At 42.6% G+C, this 26,787-nt stretch overlaps 1 protein-coding gene across 4 annotated transcripts in view; it reads left to right on the top strand.

The window, feature by feature from the left end:
- Taf1 (TATA-box binding protein associated factor 1) overlaps positions 1–26,787 on the top strand; it is a 63,242-nt gene that overhangs the window by 19,595 nt on the left and 16,860 nt on the right. For all 4 annotated transcript variants that reach the window (XM_084601450.1, XM_084601448.1, XM_084601451.1 and 1 more), the window contains 13 exons: positions 2,237–2,329; positions 4,425–4,715; positions 5,746–5,919; positions 7,490–7,680; positions 13,361–13,475; positions 16,463–16,604; positions 16,880–17,010; positions 17,585–17,665; positions 17,734–17,883; positions 22,740–22,862; positions 23,983–24,061; positions 24,588–24,808; positions 25,336–25,435. In XM_084601450.1, the coding sequence (XP_084457576.1) occupies positions 2,237–2,329; positions 4,425–4,715; positions 5,746–5,919; positions 7,490–7,680; positions 13,361–13,475; positions 16,463–16,604; positions 16,880–17,010; positions 17,585–17,665; positions 17,734–17,883; positions 22,740–22,862; positions 23,983–24,061; positions 24,588–24,808; positions 25,336–25,435 (1,891 nt within the window). The remainder of the gene's footprint in view (positions 1–2,236; positions 2,330–4,424; positions 4,716–5,745; positions 5,920–7,489; positions 7,681–13,360; positions 13,476–16,462; positions 16,605–16,879; positions 17,011–17,584; positions 17,666–17,733; positions 17,884–22,739; positions 22,863–23,982; positions 24,062–24,587; positions 24,809–25,335; positions 25,436–26,787) is intronic.

Genomic DNA, 26,787 nt, shown 5'->3' with positions numbered 1-26,787 from the left:
CTTTTAGGAACTTTTTCTTTAGGAGCTTTTGAGAAGGACCAGTTGGTTTGTTATATCACGCTGCTACAAAAATAGATGGAGAATTTCCAGAAAAAGTGAAAGAAGCATGGGCCTTACTTAATTCCTCGCTGAACTCATAAGTGCCATTCAAGGTTGTGAAAACAATCACAAACCTCATTTCTTAAAAAAATAAAAAGCAGCAGCTTCGATTCCTTTTGTAAGGCCTTTTGACCTACATAATTGTGACGCAAGTCCACACGTTGTGGCAGCTGCAGGATTATTGAGCGCACTTAGTGTGCACACTTTTATTTGCAAATGAACCAGGGTGAGGCTTTTGTGTCTTTCTGGTTCTCACAGGTGAGGTCACTGGGCTGACCAACTCACACAGCTTGTGAACCAAGTGGTGTTCTGGTCCTCATCATTTTTTTGGTCGTCCTTTGACCTCTAGCTTGAGTAGCTTGAGAGACAGCAGAGCTGTGCCACAATTTAAATTTGCAGCTGCGCAGTTCTGACACGCACATGCAATCAGTTAACGCATGCGGACATGCATTATGCATCTTGACATGCGAGATGGCATCTTTCCTAAGCATTGTAGCTTTTTTTTTATAGCACATTCTCTGAGCTGGTAATACAACAATTATATATACATGTGCATACTTGCCTCCATTTATTTATTCATTTATTTACCTTCCTTCGTGTGGGTCCAAAAAGGGCCGCTTGTTAGAATTCACTGCTAGCCTATTTGGAATTTACTGGGATTTATATTTTACCACAGGGTGAACATGCATTTGGAATGAGCAAAAAATACTTCCTGACTTGTTTCGTTTTTGTATGCTATCTCTGAGCTTTTCGTATGTCCATTGTCACTCCACGAGGCAGCTTATTTCTGAGGATAGTTTTGCTGTGCACAGCATTTTAGAACGACAGGCTTTTGTTCCTGCAGCCATTTTTCTAGTCCCTTTATATAATAATAATAATAATAATAATAATAATAATAATAATAATAATAATAATAATAATAATAATCCAGCAACCAGTATTGCCCTTTGAATATATACATATATGCGAAGGGTAATATCGGTTGCTGGATGCATGCTTACCTGTTTGTTTTTGATGGCCTTCATGGGCTGTGCATGACCCCCCATTCATAATGGCATTAATACCAGTATGATTGGCTGAAGCAATTGAGTATATGCTGTACGTTCATAACCAGTGATGTAGCAGAGAGCTGGGAGATATTAGCTTGTTCGCCCCTTCGGTATGAGGGCCCTACACGCATATCAATCTATTACAAAATGTAGCGTTGTCAGCAGTATTAAAAATACCCACTTGTCTGGGATTTATTTGCAATGAATTTTGCTCATCCAAGCAGATATCTGTTGGAGTGCACAAAGTGCCATTGGAGTGGCGAACTAAAATTAGTGAATTGAGCAAAGCTACAGTCAGAATCTCACGTTATGTCACGTAGGCCTGTGCTCGGAATGTATTCCGTACTTTTCCTGTCGTCATTCTGAAGTTTGCTTTTCAGTCTTTCGAAAGTGCAGGGAGGCACTTGGCTACTAGAAGCTTTGATCGGATGATGGGATAATGCTGAATCGATTGATCAATATAGTGGCAGCAGAGCCCTGGCATTAGTAAATCAATGTTGCACTACCTTTAGGCGTGATAGAATGTATATGGAGCACTGTCAAGATTATTGCATTGTTTAAAAAATGGTATACTATATATATTCTTTTCGCCTCTCTTTGCACTCTGTCTTTTCCATTGCATATTGCATGGTATACCTGCTTGCCTGTAGCCTGCAGCCATGTTGCCTTTTTACTGGTTAGTGTTCATGTGCAGCTACACGATAACAAAAAATTTTCTTTAATTTATTTCTTTTTCATTTGCGTGTGTATGAGAAGGGCCTGTGAATACTTGAGACCTTTTTGAACTTAGCCTGATGTGTATGTGTTGCAGAACTGCATAATGGGCAGGCCAGACCACTAAACGTGTGTGCAATGTGCAGCTAACTTTTTTGGAAGCTTTAAAGTGTAAGTTACCTGTGCCATTACAGCCGACAACCTTAGCATCAGGTGGGCCATTCTGCAGACTGCGTGTGCATGTGTGTATTCAGCTTCAGGCCAAGCCTCAAGGTGGGACCACAAAAGAGTGTGAATGGGGGATATTAAAAGCTGTGTGTGGAAGGGCATTTGCATGCTGTTGCGACCACTAGTTAATGAGACTGGCGGTGCAGCTTTTCAATTCCATTCGCAAGGACATGGTGCGGAAGTCTCGGATCCTGCTGGGAAAGGCGGGCGTCATCGCTGAGCCTGAACCACCAAGCCCGGTAAGTGTTCTCGATGTCCTTACCGCCGCATTTCTTGCGGCAGCAGGTTTGAGAGCATTACGTAGCATCAGCGTATTCATTTTTGTTTATGCATCATATTGCTGAGTAGCTTTGTTCGGTCTGTTTGTTCATTCGCGCTCACTGCCACCAGTCGTAGCTTTATCACTTTCTTTGTAGTGTGAGACACGTTGACAGTTGCCTCGAATGGCCGCAGCCATGGGCAACTGCTTCCACGTTGTTCCAGATTATTCTGGGTGCCTTTGGTGGGTTTGTCTCAATGTTTCTTTTCCAGCTTTAAATCGAGTGCTGCTGAGAGCAGTGGGCATTCTGTTAATTGATGACTGCCAAGCATGATTGTCACTATCGCTGCCACCAAAGTGCTCAGTTCTTTGCGGGCGCAAATCAGTTTTAATAAAGTGTTTCTTTAGGAAGCCCTTTTTATGTCTCGCTGACTCCTGGAACGTCGTCACCACTACATGACACGATTGTTCTTGGTACTTTCGTTCACTTTCTGTTAGTGCTCCAGAAATCAGACATGGGTTCACTTGTGATGAATGACTCAAAATGGCTGTGTAACCTCAGTTAGAGCATATTTCAGACTTAGAACTTCAAATATATACTTATGAGAGCTAACTGCCTCGCGTCATGCATTTATTATTTTTTAGGTTTTAGCTTGGGTCGCATTCTCACCCATACAAATACAAACAAACCATTAACCAGCTATTATGGGCACTAAGGAAATAATTTATTAGATACCTCTTATCTCATATTTGTGTGCAGCATTATTCACTGTGCACTTCATGAGAACCATATATATAGCTGCAACTTTTCATAATAAGCTTGTACCACCTTCTCCGTTGTTAGCTTCCAACAGTAAAAAATTGCGTTGAAAATAATTTTGTCTGCTGTTTAGCTATGAGCAAATAAATAAATTTTTTGCAGTTTGTTCAATTCACTTTTGTCGGCATGCAACTGTCAAAATTTGACAGAAAAGAGTTCAGAATAAATGTTTTTTATAACCTTGTTATGCCGTAGGCTATGCAGTATAAGTCAAGAATAACTCAGCGGAAAACACGGTGTTTTGACAGGACAGGGAAGACGAGGCCACGACAAAGCTGCATGTGGCTCTGTCCTGTCCTCGTCTTCCTTGTCCTGGTGAAAGGCTACGTTTTTTTCGTTGAGCTAATGTCTGACCAACTGGCCCCAGTGTATACTCTGTGGGGAGGGAACCGCAAATACATTAAGTGGCAAGCTTTTTTGTATTTTACTGTATAGTGATGATGTTATATGAAATCTGTTTTTTCTTTCTTATAATTGAAGTTGCCAGAACACTGGGATTCAGTATTTCTTAATATTATGCATTTGTGCGAAAAGAGGCAGCGGGGTCAATGCCATCATTAGTTGAACAAAACTACAAAAACGTGTTTGCAAAGAACAGGCAGATGTTAAGCATGAAATGTTCAGATACAGTAGGTTAACTGAGATCAACCCAGCTTTAATTTGTTGTGAATATGAAAATTTGTTCATTCTTAGAGCTGCAATTGTTGGGCTTGAGGAGGTTGAAAGTGGCAGAGTTAAAACAGTGTGTTATGGATTGAATTGTCCCATTAGGTGATTAAGCTGCCAAAGCGGGCATGTTAGCTCTTAAAGCAGCCACATCAATAATATGGGATATGATGCATCTAGCGAGAGGAAGAAATGTGTGCATCGGTCATGGTCACTGGCTGGAAAGAAGTGAGAACTAGTATAGTTACGATATATCTTCATTGCGTGTACGTCGGCACCGCTAGACACCTTCGAGGAAAGGTCTGAACACTAGCCAGGTGACCCAAAAGGATTTATGGTTGGATGCAGGCAGATGAGGGGTATGCAGACACAACCATATAAGGTTAACACAAAACACATCATGTAACCAAGTGTCCCTATAAATTTTCTTTCTTTTTTTTTTTTAGCAAGCAAAGTGTTTCATTCTGGCACCTGCTCTAAATGATGAAATAGGCTAATACTTTTGACCGCAGAAATCATGGCAGTGTTGATCAGAGTGATACTGGCGGAACACTCTTGCCGATGCTTCTCTTCCGTGCACACCATGCAGCCTCCAGTGCAGAACATGGAGAAGGACCCGTACAACATCTCCAATGATGAGTTCTACAACCCCAAGCTGACTCAGGACTCTGCCCTCAAGCCTAATGTGGGTGGCAACCTGATCCAGCACTCAATCCCTGCCATTGAGCTGCGGGCCCCCTTCTTCCCCACCCATATGGGACCCCTCAAGCTGCGCTCTTTCCACCGGCCAACGTTGAAGCGTTACTCGCACGGCGCCCTGTCGCAGCCAGGGCCGCACGGGGTCATCCCTCTGCTCAAGCACATCAAGAAGAAGGCCAAGGTATGCCCACAGGCTCCCGCTCCGGAGTTGGATTGTAGAGTGTGTCCCGAAATTCCTTTTGTGAGCCTGTGAATTTAAAACAAAGAAACTGTAGTGTTAGAGAGACTGAATACAAAGAGAAAATGCAGAGAGACAGTATGTGACGAGCATTTCGCTGTCAATAAAATGACAAAAATAAGTTTATTTAGTGAAACACTGAGCATACGGGACTGAAGACAGCTTTGCATTGTACAATCAGAACGAAGTGATGAGCAGGCTCGAATTATTTAATTAAATTGGAAAGTTTGTAAAATCGAGGAAGAGGTTTTTTGGTCTTTCGCAATCTAAAACTGTAATGCGGCGATACTGCAAATTGCCGGAGCATTGTAGTTGCTGCTGGCTCATGCCTTTGCATATGAAAAGTCTAGCAGCCCGAATTTCTTTTGTATGAAACCGAAAGAAAAACGACAACAGCACATCTCGGTGTTCTGGAAAGAAGTGCGAACTTATTTTACAATGAAGAATGCTTGCACTTCACCAGCAGTAGAGATGAAAATTATCCAGATGGATGCAGCATTCTCTGTATTGAGTCCATCCATTGCAGTAATATGCCATTCTGCTCACAAGATAGCATTTTAAAATGCTTCGAATTTTGTTTCTGTTGATTGATTTTATTTTCAAACATGGTTACTAGGCATGGCAAAGTATAGTTTTAATCCAACAGCCGTACTGTTGAATAAGATGCACCGATCCAAGAACCAAATTGTGACTTATGCACCAGTAAATATGGTAGCTTTACTTGCCGCCTATGCTCATTTTATCTTTGCTGAGGCAAGGGATGGTTTGCGATGTAGTTTGTGAGGGTTGGCTTGTAATTATGTGCTTTTTTCTTTTTGCTTTGCCTTTGACCTTGGCAGCGCAAATTTTCCTGTGCCTTGGAGAGTTTCTTTTTGTCGGCGCGCAGGCTGGTTGGCTGAGAGCGATAACATCCCTGTTGCACTGCTCGCACTGAGTGTTACCTTGTCTTCTCACCCTCATCCCAAATGTGCAGATGCGGGAACAGGAGCGTCAAGCATCTGGCGGTGGGGAAATGTTCTTCATGAGGACGGCTGAGGACCTGACCGGCCGCGATGGGGAGGTGATCCTGTCAGAGTATTCGGAAGAGCATCCGCCTTTGGTCATGCAAGTTGGAATGGCCACTAAGATCAAGAACTACTACAAGAGGGTATGCGCTCCTGTGACATTTTACAGGCTGCTGTTGGCACCTTAGTACTAAACCATCACTGTGCGTTGATCGACTCTAAACTGTTTTGTGTGTATTGGAGCTGTAATGTATGGGGGTTTGCTATGGAGTGAGTGAATGTGTTTATTTAGGCGGGGTGGCTCTTGGGTAAAACTGTTTCATAGGAAGTGCTGGGTACCTCATACTAGCATTGTATGTGAATTATGATAGTACCTTTTTCATAAATATTAAAGTTGGTGCACGTTGAGCATTGCCATGTATAGTTGTGGGCGTAATAATACGGAGCACACTTCAACAAGCCTGCACTTATGTTCTGTTCTCGCTCCGTCCTGTGTTAGCGCTGTTTCCACCATGTTTCATTTTAAATTTTGTGCCCTACTGAATATGCATGCACACTGGGAGCTGCCAAGACCTTCCAGTATTTATGAGAAATGTTATAAAAGTTGCTTTTGATATGTTCTTCTGGAGAAAATAAGAATTTATTTGGTCTTCAGTGTGTCACCTGGTTTACGAGGACGCACTTTCGAGATTTCGGTTTCACTGCCTGGTCTTCCTCTGCGTGATGGCTACAAAAGCACACGAAAGATTTCGATCTTTATTGGCACTCTCTTGCAGGCTGTTTGAGCCCTTGCAAAGGCGGATTTTTATCTTTTTAAAGCGCTCATTTTAGTTTTATTACTCTCTGGGTTTACTGAGTTTCATCCGAGTTGTTCAGATGCCTGGTAATGGGACATTCTGCGTATGATGGTCTCCTCTCTTGACATTGACAGCTATGCCTCTGTTGACTCGGATTTCACTTCATACACAGCTGATCTTCAAAAAAAACAAACCTAGCTCTTCTTCCGTCAGCGAGCTATATATATTCCACCAGTTCTGGCTCTGACCGCATTCTTTAATGAACATCGCATAATTCTGCACTTTGAAGTGATGCTGTAAGCAATATACTTACCCTGCTTTTTTAGTATTCTTTTTTTCTGTCTGAACTCATTTTGCTTTTTTTTTTTTTTTTCAAAATCAGTGATGAAGTAATTTAACCACCTGGGAATGCATTTTTTTTTTTTTTTTTTAGGACAGTTTGACCATCGAAGTGTGAATGGCCAAGAATGGCACCTCATGTAATCTGCTAGGGATTTTTACCTCAGCTGCAGTGCTTTGTAGTGTTTGTAGAAGCAGAAGCTTGTTTACTTAGTCACCACCTCGATATTGAAGGGTTCGTAGCAGTAACCCTGAGCTGTTGTTTTCAGTGGGTAAAGAAAAGCAGCGAGGGGCCAACTTAACATTTTCATTTTTCTTTTTTTGGTTCCATTAAGCATTCAGATTCAGTACCTTGTAATGTTTTCTTACCTGCTGCAAAAATTGGTGCATTTAATGATGCCTGAGCACTATGTTTCCTGGCCCCGAACGTGCAAGCACACATGGATAGGCACTGTGATAGCAGAAACAGGGCTGCATTGACTCAAGATTCGATGTGTGAGGTTTCGCTCCTGCATTCAAGTGTGTCTAAAATTGCGTCCACGCCAGATAATTTGGTTCATCTTTTCCCTGTGCACAGAGGCCGGGCAAGGACAGCGGCGCACCTGAGTACAAGTATGGTGAGACTGCCTATGCACACACGTCACCCTTTCTGGGTTCCTTGGCGCCTGGCCAGAGCTTGCAGGCCTTCGAGAACAACCTCTTCCGTGCTCCCATCTATGAGCACAATCTCCCAGACAGCGATTTCCTCGTCATTCGTACCAGGCAGCAGTGAGTAGTATAGTGGCACACTTGACCATGGTGTGGTTGTGACATCACAAGTGTCTTATTTCGTCCGTGAATTACTTTGCTGATTTTGCCGCATTTCCAAGGCCTGATATATTTTCTGCTACCTAAGGGAAACATATATATTTCGTGCCACCAGACTGGTAATGTGTTGCTCGCCCGATTTGCACTCCAACTCTCCAATGACTCGTTTACAAATCCTGTATAACAAAACGTTTATTGACACGGACATATTTGCCTAATTGCTGTTTTCATGCCTGGCTTTAAATGTTTTCATGTGGTCATTCTGATGTATCTGACCTAGTGTGTGCTCCTTTAGGCCACTTGGCTGTTGAGGCACCCTCAAATAAACATATCTATCTATCTATTGCTAGGTGTAGCATGTTTTGAGTAGAAGCCATGGGGGAAGTGCTTTGAATCCACCTACAGCTTACTTATAAAAGGTCTGTGTGTCACATTAAGACGGAGATATGGTTGATTTCCGCAATTGTTTGACAGTGAAGATAACGGAAAGGCAAACCAAGTGAGAGCTGCGAGTTGCACGTGCAGAGCACCTTTCTGAACCATCGGCCGAACCGTCTTTATGGTAAATATACAGATCTCAGTAGTTATGTGCACACATCTCCGACTTAATTGTTATTCAGCGTAACTAAGGATTATGTGACATCTGCCATTAAAACGAGCCATAAGCAAGTTTTATTCTGGGTGGCCCAAGCTGATCGTCAGGATATCATTGTGTCATCCATACTTAAGCACATTACTTCATTGAGGGATTCGCTAGGTCCATGCCAAGTTGTCACAAGAATGTATGTCTCCACATAAATTGATGAGAATAATCGGCCGCCGTACTAAAGTTGGAAAATGTTTGCTGCATAACTACTGATTCAATGTAGCACCCTGCCAAAGTCGCAAAAGATATAAAAAATATGCTCATACACAAGTATATTTGTATACTAGTAGCTAACCGATTTTTCAGACTTCAATATTTGGTCTTCGTTTGGAAACTGCCATGTACTCCATTGCAACATGTATACACCGTATTTACTCGCATATTGATCGCACTCGCATAATGATCGCACCCCTGAATTTTGGGGTCAAAATTTGATTTTTTATATTCCCTGCGCAATGACCGCTCCCCAAACTTTTCTCCGCCGCCATTTTTGTTTTCATGTCTGGCACTGTTATAGCGACAGCCGCCTGTTGGTTGATCTGCAGTCATCCCGCAGCGAATGCATTCCGACGAGCTCCCATGATTCTTTGATTAAAACGCGCTTTGTGGCATTCGGCATTTTGCAATTTGGCAGCATGCTTTTGTGGTTTTGGGTAAGTTTATGCCATTTCACCATGGGGCGGTATGCCAGCTACACTGCCGCGTTCAAGCTCAAGGCTGTTGATTATGCATTGGAGCATGGCAACAGCGCTGCTGGCAGGCATTTCGGCGTCGACGAAATCCGGATATGCTGTTGGAAGAAGCAGCGCGAGAAGCTGATGGCTACAAACAAGACTCGCTGGGCTTTCCACGGACCCTAAACGGGCAAGTTCTCTCATGTTGAGGAGGCGGTCCTAGAATACGTGAAGTACCTGCGCAAAGATGATTGTGCAGTATCAATAGAAATGATACAGACACAGGCACGCACAACTGCCAGGAAGCTGGGAATCGCTTCAAAGGATTTTCGCACCAGCTCCGGTTCGACGACTGGCTGCGACGGAATGGACTTTCGCTGAGGCGGCGGACGTCGCTGTGCCAGTGGCTCCCATCTGCGTATGAAAGCAAAGTGATAGACTTCCATCACTTCGTTACTAGGCTTCGCGGAAAAAGTGGTTACCTAATGTCACAAATTGGAAACGCTGATCAAACTCCATTGACCTTCAACATGCCCCGAAACACAACTGTGAACGAGAAGGGTGCTCGGAGCGTCCTCATGAAGACATCTAGCGCAGAAAAGCAGCGATGCACAGTCATGCTTGCTGTGACGGCCGACGGGCAGAATACCACCATACATCATCCTTAAACAGAAGACTGTTCCGAAGGGAAACTTTTCCCGTGGCATCCATATACGTGCACAAATGAAAGGATGGATGACTGCAGACCCGATGGTCGATTGGATTAAGACTGTTTGGGGACGAAGACCAGGAGCACTTCTGCTTCTCTCGCTTCTGGTTTTGGACAGTTTCAGGGGTTACCTTGTGGGCAGCGTGCGTGCTAGGCTTAAAGAGCTGCGCACGGACATTGCAGTTAATCCTGGGGGTCTGACTTCGCTGCTGCAGCTTTTCGACGTGTCGCTGAACAAACCGTTCAAGGACAATGTTCGAAGACTGTATGCAGAGTGGATGGCGATGGGTCAGCATGATTTGACACCGAGCGGAAAGATCAGAAGGCCATCCATGGAGATGCTTTGCTCGTGGATCGCAGAAGCGTGGAGCAGTATCCCCGACGAAGTAGTGGCCAAGAGCTTCAAGAAGACCGGCATATCGAACGGGTTGGATGGAACTGAAGACTACTTTCTGCGGGACTGTGAAGATGCTCCCAGCGACGATACTGCCATTTCAGATGATGAGTCGTGCAGCAATGAAAGTGAGGATGGCAAGGATTCAGACTCGGATCAGAGTACTGAATGAGAAAAAATAAATAGGCATTGTGCAGTTCATATAATGCTTATACAGTGTGTGCATTTATTGCGAAGGTAAGCCTTACTCAACATTTATTTTTGGTTGTAATCGAGATATCTGTTCTAAGACGTCTGACCTGCTACTTGTTTGCGTTTTCGGCGCTCAAAAATTTTTGTGGAAAATTTACCCCACGTAATAATCGCACCCCGAAATTTGCGTCAGTTTAAAAAAAAAAAAAGTGCGATCATTATGCGAGCAAATACAGTATTCATGACCAATATTTTGGACTCTACAGAGTCCAAAAGTTCAATTTTTTAGACTGAATTAGACATTGGCAATTCTGTGGAGATGTTTTTCGAGTGAAAGCTTAATTTGTTGGCATTACTGCTTGGCAGTAAGCATTACTGTCGCAACTAACTGGTTCCTCACATCCATAATAGGCACCACCTTGAATTTAAATGGAGGCATTCAGAAATACTCGCTTGGATAGGCTTGGCTATTTGATTGTTATTGCCATTTGAGATAGTCGATACGATCTTCGTTGTCATCGAGGTGGCCTACAGAGAGTGCGCGATTGCATTAAAAGCAGGGCAGACAAATGAGGGAATGCATTTGGTGGCGCTCTTTTTGTTCGCCTCCTTCCAGTCAGTTCCATCGTGTCTTCGGGGCCATCGTTTGCTCATAGAAAAAATGACTTTGCATTGTATGGTGCGTACAATTGTTCGCAGCATGATCTGCAGCCATGCCACTCCGGCACAGCGGTTCTCAAACTGGGTTCCACGGGCTCCCAATAATTTGTTTCTTAATTTGATTATTAGAGGGGTGCAAATATTATAAATTTCGAAGACAAATTGAATGTGTTTGTCGTTCGCTTTACATTTGATTCGAGAAGCTCACATTCAATAATTAAAATATATTGGGCAGCAATCAAATACCGCGTTGACGCTCATACCAAACTTGGGAAAGTATAGGAAATCGTTTGCATCATAGTAATTATGGACGAGTCTTCAACTGGAGTGAAGGTTGCTGGAAAACGTATCAGCAACCTTAGATATGCAGAGGATACCACTTTAATGGCAGAAAGTGAAGTGGAACTCAAGAGACTTCTGATGCGCATACAAGAAGAGAGTGAGAAGTTTGGGCTTAAACTGAACATTAAATAGACAAAGATCATGGCGTCTTGCCCTATCAAGTCCTGGAGCATCACGGGACAAGAAGTGGAAGCTGTGACAGATTTTCTCTTGGGCTCCAAGATTACCCCGGAAGGAGACTGCAGCCATGAAATTAGGAGACGCCTACTTCTAGGAAAGAGAGCCATGGCTAGCCTTGACCGCCTAGTAAAGAGCAGAGACATTAGACTGCCAACCAAGATCTGTATAACTCGTGCTATGGTCTTTCCAGTTGTGATGTATGTATGTGAGAGTTGGACTGTGAAGAAGGCTGACCGCCGAAGAATTGACGCGTTTGAATTGTGGTGCTGGCGGAGACTTTTGAGAGTTCCTTGAACTGCCAGAAGATCAAATCAGTCGATATTGTCGACCGTAAACCCTGACTGCTCATTGGAGGGTCAAATTCTAAAGTTAAAGCTCAGCTACTTTGGCAGGGTCAAATTCCAAAGTTAAAGCTCAGCTACTTTGGTCATCTGATGAAAAGAGAGGAGTCGCTGGAGAAAGCTTTGATGTTGGGAAAGTTTGAGGGTCACTAGAGAAGGAGTAGGCAGCGAACGTGATGGTTAGATGGCATCCTCGAGGCGCTGCAGAGGAAGTTATGTGATGTTAGAAAGATAGAGACCGGAAAGCGTGGCGTGATATGGTCCATAGGGTCACGAAGAGTCGGGCACGACTGAATGACTGAACTGAATTGAACTGAATTATATCAAATGAGCACCTGTACGATGGTTGTCTGAATTTGAGATAAAACCCAACTGAGAACGACAGTTTTTTCCTCAGTTCATCAAGTGGTCTGCTTTGCCTTGTGCATATTACTATCAGGAATGTTTTAGAATTGCTCCAAAATCGTAAAGGCCTCTGCTACGCACTTCGCAATTGCGACACAGTAACAGGGATGCATTTTTAGTAACTGCCCTGTCGCGTTTTGAGGATTCTTCACTGCATGGACAATCGTGTGGTTTCAGCATATTAGAAGAAGCATGTGGATGTTAGCAATGAAAATTTGTGTGGGCATTAAAGCAGCATGACACTATCCCAAAATAAAAATGAGTGATTGATGGCACACTAGGTAAGAGCCAAAATAGTGTAACTTGCCGATGTGCTCACCTTGTCGCAGCTGCTCGTTAACCTGAATTTGAGGAAAGCAGAACCGAAACTATAGGACTGAACTGTTTTTCGTAGATAGGAGGACCTTCCAATTGTTGTTGTGGTTTTCGTGGTGGACGCGTCATGAAAAGGCACTGCTGTTCTCTGCAGTTCAATTCGAGGTGTCTATTTTCGCTCACTGGCTGCCCGGGTCATAGTTTGACGCGACCCTCTGTCCGAATCAACCAGTTGGAGCCCGCCCATGTCCAAGTTAATGAGTATCTGACACCATGGACTTACATGGGTGATGGCTGGGGCTGTGCTTGTAGTTTTAATTATAATTTGCTAATTAACAGGGGTCAAATTAATGAGCTTTTACTGTGGCATGAAATGTGCAAAATTCGGTGCGAGGATGTTCAGATTTTGCCTGATTTGAAAAAAAGATGCCCTGAATCGATGGCCTTACTGCATCTGCATAACCTGCTGAGCAACCTGATGTATCAGCTAGTGACATAAAATGATCATAGCGTACGACTTATGAAACGCGTATTGGAGCAGTAGCCTATATGAATTCTTTGGTGGAAGTATTTGTAGCCTTTGTTTCGTTCAGCCTTTTTCTGTCTTGCAAAAGCTGCAGCACTTGATTTCTTCAACAAAGGAAGTGTGATAGTGGTAAAGGGATGGCCAAGCTCTTTTTGTTTTAATGTTCTTGGGTAATTTATCACTATAAATGACAAATTTATTATTTTGGGGCTGAGTTGGGAAGTACTACAGGGTATTTGCTCTCTTCTTTCTTCCAGTTATTATATACGAGAGGTGGAGACGATTTACACTGTTGGCCAGGAGTTGCCCCTTTTCGAAGTTCCTGGTCCAAACTCTAAACGGGCTAACAACTTTGTCAGGGACTTCCTACAGGTACTTTCTTCTTGACATCTTGTAGATTTTTGGTTGCAGTCAAATTAGACAGCTGACATAGTAGAAGTATACAAAGCTGCTCTTGTCTAGGTGTTTTACTTTTTTGTGCAACCTAGGCAGAGCAGAAAAAAAAAAAGAAGAAACAGACTAATCAATTCCATTTTTCTCCTTTGTCCTCTACATGTTGTGTATTTTTAACTAATACAAATTATGCTACTGTTACGGCCATGAATTCTGTGCTGCATGGAAGCCCAAGGTTGCTCTCAGTAGTGGTCGTGTAAAAAATAATTTTTGGTAGTTTCATTAGAATGTGTGCATAAGAATTCCTTGTGCCAGTGCCGTCTTTTCTGAAATCCAAAGACAGAGAAGACCTTTTTTTCTGTCTTTAAATCTTAAGAAGAGGGGGCAGCATTTAATGCATGCCAACTTTTGTATGGATGGCCACACCAGAATCCAGAGTCACGAAAGTCGTGCGACTGCCTGTGAGCATGGCTACTGCGCTGGAAAATAAGCAGATGCAGCAATCCTGCTACAGCCGCATTTTGACCAAAATGATAGTGCAACCTCCGCAGCTTGCAAATTAACACTGTAGAGTTGCGAAGGTTGCGTGTCTGTCTAAAATTGAAAGTCTGGACAATTGCATGTTGCTCCATTCTCTGGTCTTGTGACATCAAGTTGCAAGCCACTGAACCCATAAGCGTGCTTTTTAGCAGTATTGTCTCAGTATGCAAGTGGAAATTGGTCTGGCGCAGCATAGTGACAGCACTGAAGCTAAGGCTGGCTTAGGAGCTGCAGCAACTACCAGCAGAATGGTGGGTTGCCAAGAGGGCTGCCCTAAGGGTGGGCCAGAGTTGAGGCCCACATTTTTGAGCTCCTCGAGGGATGAAGGCAAGGGTCCTGGTCAAAATCGTTGAATGGGGAGGCTGCTGCAGTGTTGACAGGTACTCGCATGAGGACGTCGAAACCGTGTTTGGCAGACAATTGAAATGGGGAGCGTTACGGCATTACTTAGCTTGCCCTAATTGCCGGCGTACCTGGACGACAGAGTCGACTGTTGCATAGCCTTTGCAAAGAAGGCTAAGCGCATTGTCGGCAATCCCCCTAAGGATGTTGCCTACAGTCTCTCAGATGTGTAGCTGTAGCTTCCGTTTACAAATATCTCAGGAGGTCAGATCCTCCTCATGCATTTTACCTGCCATATGCTATACATAGCAAGCCAGTCTTCGACGTCGATATCATCAGTGCCGCAAAAGGTGCCTGTATCGTGAGGCTGTCCCATGACAATGTTCGGCGCTGGTGTTGCCACTGTGGACGGGGTAGTGTTTGACAGCTTAGTGATACCACCAAGCTGGCAGTCACTGTGGAGATCCAGGTTGTGGTCCTGGAGTAGCACCTCCATCAAAATGTTACAAGCAGTTACTGATTGGTTAGCATAACTGTTTACCAGCGAAAATGCTCTCAGAATGCAGCCTTAGCTTCAGCGCTATCAGCATCAACAAACAAGGCTTTGCCAGAACGATGTCCTTGTTGTCTCACGTCTGCATACTGTAACAGCGTATTGTTTCGATAACAGTCCAATGTCACTTCACGCATGGTTTCAATCTTTTCGTGAAGTGTTTTGGCACCATAATGAGCGCAAAGGGACATATCTAAATAACTACACTGTTACACATAGCATAGGCTTAACTTGTGGTTGCTGCTGCCAGTGGCGTTGCAACCACTTTCACAATAAAATCATGCAGGGAATCCTGGTTTGTGAATGTGATAGTAGTTTCATGGTTGCCAGTTATGCGGTGATGTACCTAATTTGACACTGATTGCACTGTCCTCATTGTTAACATAGCAAGCAGCTGAAGCCTTCAAGATCAGCAGCCGCTAGATATAGTTAGGTGTGTATCTTGGAGGTCATGCAGCTACCGGTTGCTGTGACGCCTCTGTTTTCGAATTAACAGACTATGTTTTACATCGACTCTAATGAAGTGGGGACAGACCATGTTGTATAGTTCGAATTATCCAGAAATTCAGATAACAAAATTCATTTTAATGAGCTTTAGCCTGCAAGTTAAACTTCATAACAGGGAAACAGTCTGTAGTAAAGTAAATGTCATTGAAAATGAAATAAGTGTCTTTTGAACTTCTATTTTTAAGCCTGTTTAGACTTAATGCCTAATTGAAATCAACCTTCTTTTGCGTTATATACCACTAAGCATTCTTCTGGTGTTATATAAATAGCTATGTGGCATTCCTGGTCCATCCTGATACAAGTTTGTGCTTTTCGAAACCGATTCATTTGTGGGCCAGAAATATGTCATGCATATTTTTGTCTGCAGGAGTTATGGGGACTAGAAACAAAATTTCAAGTCTTTGAATTGTATCATTGGAGGCCATATAACTTTAACTTTACCTTAGGTGTTATGCATATGACTTCTGGGCTGTTGAACAGATCACTATGTTAACCTTTCGTTACAGAAGTGTAGCCCTTTCAGTATGTATTGCTGGTCAAGGACATCAGTCATAATTAAAGAGAATAAAGGATATTCCGACGAGGTCCAAATTTTCTAAAGGAGGAAAACTTACAAGTATTTGAATTTTATTGAGAAGTATGCTATAATTGCACAGAGAGAAATGCCATCCTCTCATATGTTAATTATACCTAAATGTGTTGCCTGCCACTTCTAAGTCAACTGAATATAAGAAGCCTGTGTGTGCGCTCTTTCAGTGCTTGCAGGGGATATGACAAGTTTTAGTGCGCCTTCGTATTCAATGTAACTAGGTTTAGCTCTATTGCGCTTTAGTATATGTGCTCATTAAAGAATGTGTGCTCATTACAATATGTACTTTCTGCTGATGCCACTATTGCACACTGCCAAGGAGAAAGGAATTGAAGGTTTTGGCATCCAGGAACGGCTTAATTAGTATTGTTTACTTATTGCGAGTTACCCATTAGAGTCACCTGCTGCTTTATTTATTTATTTATTCTTTGCCAGGTATTTATATACAGGCTGTTTTGGAAAAGCACTGATAACCCAAGGCGGATAAAGATGGAGGACATCAAGAAAGCATTCCCATCTCACTCTGAGAGCAGCATACGCAAGCGACTCAAGCTCTGTGCTGACTTCAAGAGAACAGGTCCATGCTTCTCTTTCATGTCCTTTTATCTATTTGTGAGTGTTTCTTACTACTTCCTTGGGTTGTGTTTTTGTCCAAAAGTAGGTTTGATGGCATATGCTACAGCTGCTTCCAGTGAAACTCTTATTCTAACCCTTCTAATAATAAAGTTGGCATCAAGTAGCAGCCATGAATTGAGCCAGCCTACTGTTGAGCATGAGATGTGCTCTCCTTCAGTTTGTAATGAACGAGCCAACATTTAAGCTCACTATTGCTTGCTTGGGCTGTGCTTTCAGGAATGGACTCCAACTGGTGGGTCCTCAAGCCAGAGTTCCGACTGCCCACTGAGGATGAGATAAGGGCCATGGTTTCCCCAGAGCAGTGCTGTGCCTACTACAGCATGATCTCTGCTGAACAAAGGCTCAAGGTAAGGATGGTACTCCAACTATACCTGTGTTTATGAAGAGCTTTTTGAGGGTGTAATGTCAGCCATGGACTTGTGATTTTCATGTCCTTCAGAGCTTCATCGCATTTTTAAAATAAGAAAAGAAATACAGAAGGAACAAAGCAAGCAGAGCTGACATTGAACTCCTTTTATTGCATTTTACTGCCCTGATATGTATACTTGACTGTGTTGCAGTTTGAGCATGCTATTATATTTTCACTGATAGCTTGCCCTAGTGACATCCACAGGTGAAAAAAAAAATGTTCCTGAGTTGTAGTAAAACTTAATCAGATCAAGGTTTTGACATTAGAAGGGCTGATAATATAAAACCTTGTTAGAATGAAGTAAGAACCAATGGCAGGTTATAAACCAGTCGCAGCTACGGATTTGCATAGCAGTAACGAAGTGATACTTCAGCAGTTCAGCAGTATAAATTTCTGCCCTCTGTCCTTTTGCAAGTAGCCATACTATGGTGCTATAAAAAGAGAGAGAGAAAGAGAGAAAAGCTGTGCAGGTGGTAACTTTATGGACCTGTTAATCTTTTGCATTCCTGAAGGATGCCGGCTATGGAGAGAAGTCTCTGTTTGCACCAGAAGATGAAAATGACGAAGAAATGCAAGTGAAAATGGATGATGAGGTGAGACTCTGCTCTGCTCCTGTTCTCCCTGGCTTTGCATCACAATTGGTACTTGTTGTGCTGTGCAGGTGAAGGCAGCGCCATGGAACACAACACGAGCCTTCATCTCCTCAGTGAAAGGCAAGTGCCTGTTGCAGTTGACCGGCGTAGCCGACCCTACAAGCTGCGGGGAGGGCTTCTCCTATGTGCGCGTACCAAACAAACCCCAGCAGTCAAAGGTAGGAATATCATCTCGCAGTGCTTGAGGGTTTGCTGGGATGGGAGTAACCTAGGAGGGAGCTGGAGAGAGGGAGCGTGTTTTTCTGAACCAGTTATATATTGTGCCAGTTTAGTCCAACTGTTTTAGCCCATGTTGTTCCTCCTCAAGATTTAGTCACCTGTAACTGAACTTTCCTTACTGAAAGGAGTCGTATGTGCTCTTTGTTACCACTAGTCTGCCTACCCTTAAAGCTTAACGCAACAGAGTAAGAGATTAATAAAGAAAAATTCACAGGGAGGCCTGATTACTAGGGTTGTGCATTTGAAATTCTTGAATATGAATATGAAAAAAAAAATGCCTTTGATTATCGAATATCTGATCAATGAAAAGAAAAAAGAAAATTTTAAAATAGAAAACATTGTTCGTCTTGTTTATTTGAGAATTTGCATGTATTTGCAAATAAAATAAACTAGAATTGTACAGAAGTGCGTGCTCTACTGAAAAATACAGTATAAATTATATACAGAATTCTTTAAACCAGTTTTCTGTACGCGAATTACCTGCATGAAACATGGCGAAAGCAGTATTATAAATGTTGAATACAGTAAGCTCTCGTTAATTCAGCCTTCAAGGGACCACAGAAAATGTCAATTGAATGGGCCTGAAACAACTGCCGAAAAATATTTACATCACAGTAATTTTATCTGGTGAGCACCTGCATGACAGTTGTCTGCACTTCAGATGGAACCGAAGTGAGAACGATGTTTTTTCCTGGTTTCGTCAAGTGCATCGCTTTTACACTATTGGAAAGGCTCTCTTCACAGAACCGAAGGTTCCTTTTCACAAAACCGTCCTGTTGCGTTTTAGGGATGCTCCACTGCACAGTCAATTTGGGCGGGCATTGCAGTGAAGCATCCTCAAAACGCAACGGGGCCTTTTTATCAAAAAGAACCTGCAATTGTGTTAAGAGGACCTTTCCGGCACTGCAAGTCCACGCGGGCAAGCGTTGCATTTAAACACACAGTGCAATGAAACTGCGGGGAATTTGAACATTTTCGAAGTACAACCTAAAGTCCCACTTCTGTAAGCGTAAACTTTTACTAATTGCTAATTACCAATTGTCTAATTAGCACATGCACAGTAATTAGTGCATTGTGCTTCTGTCAATTGCCAGTACAAGGTATACTTATCAGTAAGCCTTAATCCCTGTTCAGCAAGCGTAACTTGCTCCAATTGCCTAATTAGCACTACTATGATATAAAAGAGAACGAACATCGGGCCCTCCACCATCCACCACCTACAAAAGGCCTACGACTCTACTTCTTGTGTTCTTCCATTCGCTTGAAGGGCGAAATAGACAACTGAGAAAAACTTAAAATCTAGAAGCAGTTTCATAAATGTGGACGTAGTCAAGTGAGGGTGCACTTAAAATTGAGCAAAGTGATAATCAATTACAATAATTAGCTATTATCATAGTAGTGCTAATTATGCAATTGGAGCAAGTTACGCTTGCTGAACAGGCATATATTCGGTAATTTTTGAATATTCAAAAATTTCAAATATCAGTTTTGCAAATACTACTAATCGAAGAAACATATTCAGTTCGTATTCGCAATTTCGAATGCTAGAAGGTACTTACGCCTTTGCATCAAGCGTTGTATTGTGCTTTCATAGTTTTGCTTGCGGATCTCTACATGTCTGTCCGTGCGCAACCTGACATGTTGGGTCATTTAGCTTGTAGTTGGATGCATTCCCAAAGATGTTTGGAGTTGCTGATGGGGATGCAGTGAAGATACATAGAAAAATTTAGTTATCTCTGGTCTGGTGACGTCAGTGACCTCCAGTCAGTCAGACCGTTTCTGGTCTTTTGATGTCTCTTCCTGTTAGCCCCTCGCTGAATTTTATGACAAACAACATGTTATTTTTCTTGAGTCTCCTAACGCTTATACATTAAAAACTTACTGTGCCTCATCATTGAGAATAGTAGTAAGCATGATATTGATAGCTATACTTCCATCCAATGCAGTAGTGGATAGATTTTTTAGACTCGAATAATTCGGACTTCTGCGATGTTTTGGACTTCGTTCAGTGACCGTCACGCACCTCATAAGAAGTGTAAATATTCAGGACCGATGAAAGTTCAATTTTTTGGATCAAAATAGACATTAAAAACACTGTGGGGATCGTTTTTGGTGGCTGTGAAAGGTGCCAAAGAGAGTGCAATTGCATTCAAAATGGGACAGGCGCAGTGTTTGCCTCGGCTTCTGCAACGCCACCGCCTGCAGAGTTGTGGTCACAACGGCGGGGGTTGTTACGACGCACTCATTCTGTTCGCATTCTTCAGTCTATTCCATCTTGCGGTCCTCACTATTGTCGTTACCCATGGAAACGGAATGTTACTGCTTCATGCTGCGCATGACTTTCACGTTATGATTTTCAGCCGTGTCATATGGTTTCATGAGTTGAAGTGGTGATGACGGACATGATGAAAGCATGACTCAGGCTGAGATAGTCTAATCAGAGATAGTACAACGCGATCCGCTTCCACGAGGTTCCACCGCGATAGCCGTGAGGGAGCCACATGCTTCCGGAGGCGCGCGAGCCTGCTGCATTGGGACTAGTTTGCGAGTGCTCACTGGCAGCTTGCCGTATCGGATTACGCTACCCTGTGCGCAGAGAAGCAGATCACGGTAGCGGATCGCGCTGTTCTATAACACTATGATCGGTTTACAAGCGAAACGTGGAGAATGGTGAAGTTTGTCATTTTAAAGCTGATTTTTTGCAGAAAAGTGATTTTTTCAAGTTCACAAATTTTTCGGACTCTGATTGTTCGAATGATTTCCCAGGTCCCGCTGAGTTGGAAAAATCGTTCAACAACTGTACTTTGCTTGTATGTAAGGTACTTGCGTTCTATGGTGGGCCATAATTATTACTGTAGCCATGTTCTGTTAAAGGTTGCATATTGGTAATTCGTAATGGTACATATTGATGCCATTAAAGTCACTACTACTCTCTCCTTTTTGCTCCTCCCACATACTCCGCATGCTTGGTTTTCAGTGACAATGTTTTCCTTTTCTTTTTTTAAATTCTGACCTACTATATTTGCACGAATATAATGAGTCTTCTTTTTTTCTTCCTCAATTCATCTGCTCAGAATGCATCTTGCATTATATTGGGAACTTGGATATGAATTTTATAGCTAATCTTTCAGGGGTGGAAGTGCCGCCATTTGCTCCATGCTGCTCTAAAACACAATATTGCTTCAAAGCTGCTCCAAACACGATTTTGCCATCAAATTTTGTTGCAGAGCAGTGGTTTTTGTCACATAGCGGGCCATTAATGATATTGTCTACAAAAAATGGGATGCGGCCCAATCTGATGAAGCGACCATGAAAAACAGCAGGTTGCTGGCCTGTTGTGTGTTGCATGCTGGCACTATAGGGACCATCATAGTTGTATTGATGGTAGCACACTGGTGGAAGAGGTATGATGCATATCGCACAGGGGCTAATACAAATAAAATTTTCTTTCACTGGAAAAAGCATGGAGCATATTTTGTGCACATGACATACCACCTTCTCCCAGCATTTAGAATCCCCGGTGGTGAAACTAAAGCAGCGAGCAAAGATATCGCAAACTGCATTAAAAATCTAGTCCAGGTACAAAGAGCTGCACGAGTTGTTTTCATGTTTTCGCTTGGAAAACAAGGAGCTAGGTACTTTACCATAATGCCTTCTGTTAATAACAAGCATGTCAAACTTACAGCGGCGTACTTGAAGTGTTACTAACGTGCTGAAGTTACGGAAGCCCCGACATTGCTCAGGTGATAACGTGAGCGCATCAAAGTGGTAGGCTTCAAGTTTGAATCTATCAAGTCAAAATAGTCAAAAGTTTTGATGTCTTGTTATGAAATGTAGAAGCAAGCATTTCATTTGCTGCTAGTCTGTTCCCAATTGTTGGTCATGTTGTCTGGGGTTATTTTAAACATCTGTACATAATTTGGCCGTTTGTCTTGTCTTGTTATTGGTGTATATAATGCTTTGGAAGCTCTCTTTGGAAATAGCTCTTTTCTTCTACCTCTACTGGTCTCAGTGCAGTAGACAGTACCACCTGTCATATTACCCAACGAATGCCTTGCAAGTGGCTCAGTTTGGTAATCCCTTTGTTTGCTTGTGATTAAGTCTAAGTTCCCTTTTCAATTACATCCTCTTGTTGAAAACTGTGTCATGACTTTATTTGTGACCAATTTGAGTTAGTGTTTGAAAGATATCGATTACACTTGCTACACTGTGGCATCAATTCTAACCTAGCTTGTGCTACCGTGGACATTTTATTTCTTGTGGCTAAAATTACGGGGTAGTGGCCCATTTGTTGCCGTTTTTCAATGGAATGTTAAAAATAATTTCATCCTTGAAAAGAAATGGTATGGGAAAATATTTCACTGCTGTGTAGAAGGCTTGGATAAGGTTGCTTTCTTTTTATTATTCTATCAACTGGGCACCACTTAGCACAAAATTAGCTCTTAAAGAATCGAAAGCATGTATCTTCCTCAGCTGCTGCTACTGATAGTACTCCTAGGTTATTGTGCTTATTGTAGGCTTACTTTCATTACACTACTTATGATTTGGCATACTTGGGCTGAATGCAGTTTCATCTTTATTTGCAGTAGCTGCTTACCAGAAATTCCCGGAAAGTATGTGTGTGGGCCCTTTCAGAAGTGTGTTCGGCCGTATGCCCGAGGAAATTGTTTCTAAAGAAAACTGGGCTCTCCTGTGTTTTTAACCGTGCAATTTGCGTGCGACTTTCGATGAGGCTGGCATGCAGGCATTTTCTGGCGAAGTGACACTCCGCCACTGCCCTCTAATTGTTTTCCAGGAGGACGGTGGAAGTCAGCAGCCAGTGAAGAAGACTGTGACGGGGACTGACGCGGATCTCCGGCGATTGTCACTTAGCAATGCCAAGCAGTTGCTGAGAAAGTTTGGTGTCCCTGAAGATGAGGTTTGTGTCACTTTGATAATTTACTTGGGGCTTTGGTTGCAGGAGGAATAGTGCATGACTTGTAGAATGTGTTTTCTTTTACTTTTATAACTGTAGCTAGTTTTCGTCTCTCTTTACACAAATTAGGCTTTGTTATAGTATTAGTTATAGTATGCTGTAGGGGCATATGTGGGTGAACTTTGTCATCATCATTTATTGCAGGAATTTTGCTTTACTTTTGATGCCAGGAAATGAACTGTAGTGGGCTCTCTTTAAATGTAAGCTTAAGGGACCAGTAAATATGTTCTGTTTGTCTGGAGTTCCATTTGCAGAGAGGATAAGCAGATTGGCACACTGTAGGCGCAGACTTTGTTGTAAGAGAGTTCGCGGTGAGCACGAATGTTCTTTTCAACTGTAAAATACCATGGAACTGGCCGCTTATTAAGCACTGAAAAATATTTTACATTCGTTTGTGTCAGCTCTTGCAGTCATCTTATCTGTAATGCTTCACCCATACCTTACAGAAGTTGCGCTGAAACAGTATTTGCACTGCTGATTCTGCTTCATCAGAGATGGAAGAGGGAAAAACAGAAACTAGAGATCATTGGTGCATTCTGTAATGGTGCTACACTTGCCGAAGTTTGATTGTGTGTCTAGTTCATTTAAAACAAGGGTGAAAAATGTTTAGTTTCTATTAACAAGATTTTTTTCTTCCACTTCCTCAATACAGAAAAAAGAACTAACCATGGAGGCTGGTGTTCTTTATAAAATGGCAACTCTGTTTGGCCAACTCTCGGTTATCGGTACTTTACTGACATCTTTCCTCACATCTAAAAGACGATAATCTTCACGGGCTGTACCATGCTGCTTACGTAACCCATCTAAAAGACAATAATCTTCACGGGCTGTACCATGCTGCTTGTGTAACCAGGAGTGCAAACAGCAGTCTTTTATGGCAGCATGCATAGTTTACAATCATCTGACCATAATTGTAGCTGTGCAGTCATGGCTTCTTGCTGTAGGTTTCCTCTTTGATTCATTATTGCTATTGCTGGCATATCATAGTGTTGGTAGCATTGTCCAGCATTACCTAATTTCTTGTTCCTCTCACTTTTCCCTGCCCTTGTGTCGGTTTTTCCAGATCAAGAAACTGTCTCGATGGGAGGTTATTGATGTTGTGCGGACACTCTCTACAGAACAGGCAAAGGCTGGAGAGGAAGGTGAGCCCGGTGTTCTTTTTAGTTACATTGCACAGCTTCGAAAATGATAGCACAGGCCGTCTTTGAAGCTGAACATTAGCGTGCTGGCCTTAAGTCTGGTACGAACCATAGCTGCCTGATCTTGCAGAGAGCTAAGGTTGGCCTTTGAAAGTTTTCAGAGGGACCAAGCATTGCTTAAAGAACTCACGAGTGCCTTGAGCTGGAGCTGGCTATTAATTGTGTAACAGTTTGCTCGCTAATTTCTAGAATTACATCTGTACTTCACCTATGGATTGAGGCAGCACAATAGAAGGTCTCGTGCAAATAAAAAGCTTGTCTGAATAAACGTGAAATGTAAACTATTTCTTCAGATTGTAAAAAATTGATGCATCACTAGGCAGACAATTGGGATGCTTTCTGTATGTTTATGTGACTCTGGTAACTTACAAGAAGGACAGTTTACAGTTTCTTTCCTTCTGAGGTGCTTGTGTATCGGTGCCAGGGGTTTCAGATTGCGATGTTCTCTTTTTTCTTCTTCCACTTGTAGCCATGAGTAAGTTTGCACGGGGCAACCGGTTCAGCATAGCAGAGCACCAGGAGCGTTACAAGGAGGAGTGCCAGCGCATCTTCGACCTGCAGAACAGAGTCCTCTCTTCCAACGAGGTGCTATCCACAGATGAGGACTCCAGCTCAGAGGACGACTCGGACATTGAGGAGATGGGCAAGAACATCGAGAACATGCTGTCTAACAAGAAGACCAGCTCACAGGTAGGGAACAGCAACCAAAAGCGCGGCAGATTCATTTACTTTCCCCTTCCATGGCTGCGTCTTCTTATTTTTTCATTATTCGGCTTTTCCTTTTGAACATTTCTGCACGCTGTACGACACTGTCCCTGGTGGTTTGCAATATGTGTTCCAATATCGCTTAGCATGCACTCCTTGCGAAGACGGTTCAAATGACAATCTTTAATCTTAAATGTCCGGTTGTCCTTGCCGCATTGTGCTACATGTAATTAGCGTGTGACATCTGGTATCATTTTTTGCACTGTGCTTTTTTTGAAGGGAGTTTTGTTCTGCGTCTTACTGTTGCAAAGACTGAAGGCCCACAGTGGCGCCACAACCTTTCCTGTGCCACCTGTCATGGCACCATGCTCGACTGATGGGCAGTACGCGGTACACGTGCTGCTGAAAATACGTGGCTTTGAATCTAGTTTGGTCTCACATGAGCTTACTGCTGTCATTGCTCTTGAGCAACTATTAGCTCTCACCAGGGACTCACTTTATTTACCTTGCAGTTGTCACACGAGAGGGAGGAGGCAGAAAGGCGAGAGTTGCAGAAGTTGATCATGGGTGAGGATTCTTGTGCTGGCGACGACAAAAAGAAAAAGGACAAAGGTAAACTTGCACATTGCAAAGATTTGTAACCGTTTTTAATGGTTAGTGGAAGTGTGGCTTGTGTGTGCTGGCTGTTTCAAACTTAATTAGTATTAATGAGTAAAAGCATAGTGCTTGTTTCTCCGAGTTATAAAAGCTACTTCTTTTTCTTTTTTTTTTTATATTGTATTGGTTTTTTGGCGGCAAGTTGCTTTTTTTCATTATTGTGACTGTAGTCTGTTCTGCAGTTATAAGATGCAGTAGTAGGATGGTGTGAGGCCTAGCAGTAGCAGTATTCAGGCTGCATTGGGGCCTTTCTTTGAGGTAAGGAGCGTTGTCAGTGTCATTAATAGTAATTTTTGAAGTTATAGAAATTTTACAATTATTCGAAATTTAGAATTATTGAATGACGGTAAAGAACTGCTGACAACCATTTGCATAACAGTCACTTTATCTAATGAACACCTGGAATATAGGTCACCTATAAATTTGAGATGAAAACAAAGTTGCAATGATTTTGTCTTTTGCTTCGTCAAGTGATTTGCTTTGTGTACACTGTCCGGAACATTGAAGAATTGCTCCAGTATGATAAGTGCTTCCACAGACCTTTTCGCTGTGTGACGCAGTAATATAGTGGTGCCTCTTCACAAACGGGTCCGCCACATTTTGAGGATGATTCACTGCATGGACGTTGCAGTGAAATATCCTCAAAACGCAACGGTCTAGCATGCTCTTAGGGCAGAGGGAGCACATCGATAATGAGATTCAAAAGAGATATATGCGTAGGCATTAGAATGGCGTCATGCCATCTGGAAAAAAACAAGCAAACAATGATGCGCAAAGGATACGGCGCTACTCGCTCATGCACATACTTGACGGCACCAGTGGAATGGCACGGATTTAACTCTTTCGTTGCTGCGGGAAAATGGCCGCCTTTCATAGGTCTCGGAAGATATTTTTTTGCCAGTACAATTAATACTGCAGAATACGTTACAGCATACCAAATTGCATGTAATGGAATGCTCGTTTCAAAAACATAAGTTACAAAGCAAAAAATTTATTAAGGAATACAGTTAAACATTTATGTAACGAACCTCCATGTAGCGAATTCCTCGATATTACGAAGTTTTTCAATTCCCCAACGCCGGCCCCATTGAAGTAAATGTATTTGAAAACTCCATGTAACGAACATGTTGTGGCGGTTGACCTTGATATAACGAACGAAGTGCAGTGCTTAGACTAACCACTAGGTGGCACTAGGTGCACGAGAAAAGATTCCAACATGTCGAAATCGGTGATTTATAGCATCGGTGATCGATCTGAGTAGACGTGGCAACGAAAGAGTTAAGAGAACCGAAACTAAAACTATGTCA

This window comes from Amblyomma maculatum, chromosome 4, assembly GCF_055883805.1.
Source record: "Amblyomma maculatum isolate TAMU_Amacu chromosome 4, ASM5588380v1, whole genome shotgun sequence".
Classification (NCBI taxonomy): domain Eukaryota; kingdom Metazoa; phylum Arthropoda; class Arachnida; order Ixodida; family Ixodidae; genus Amblyomma; species Amblyomma maculatum.
The sequence above is the reverse complement of the archived record's forward strand: the minus strand, read 5'-3'. Positions and strand labels throughout refer to the sequence as shown.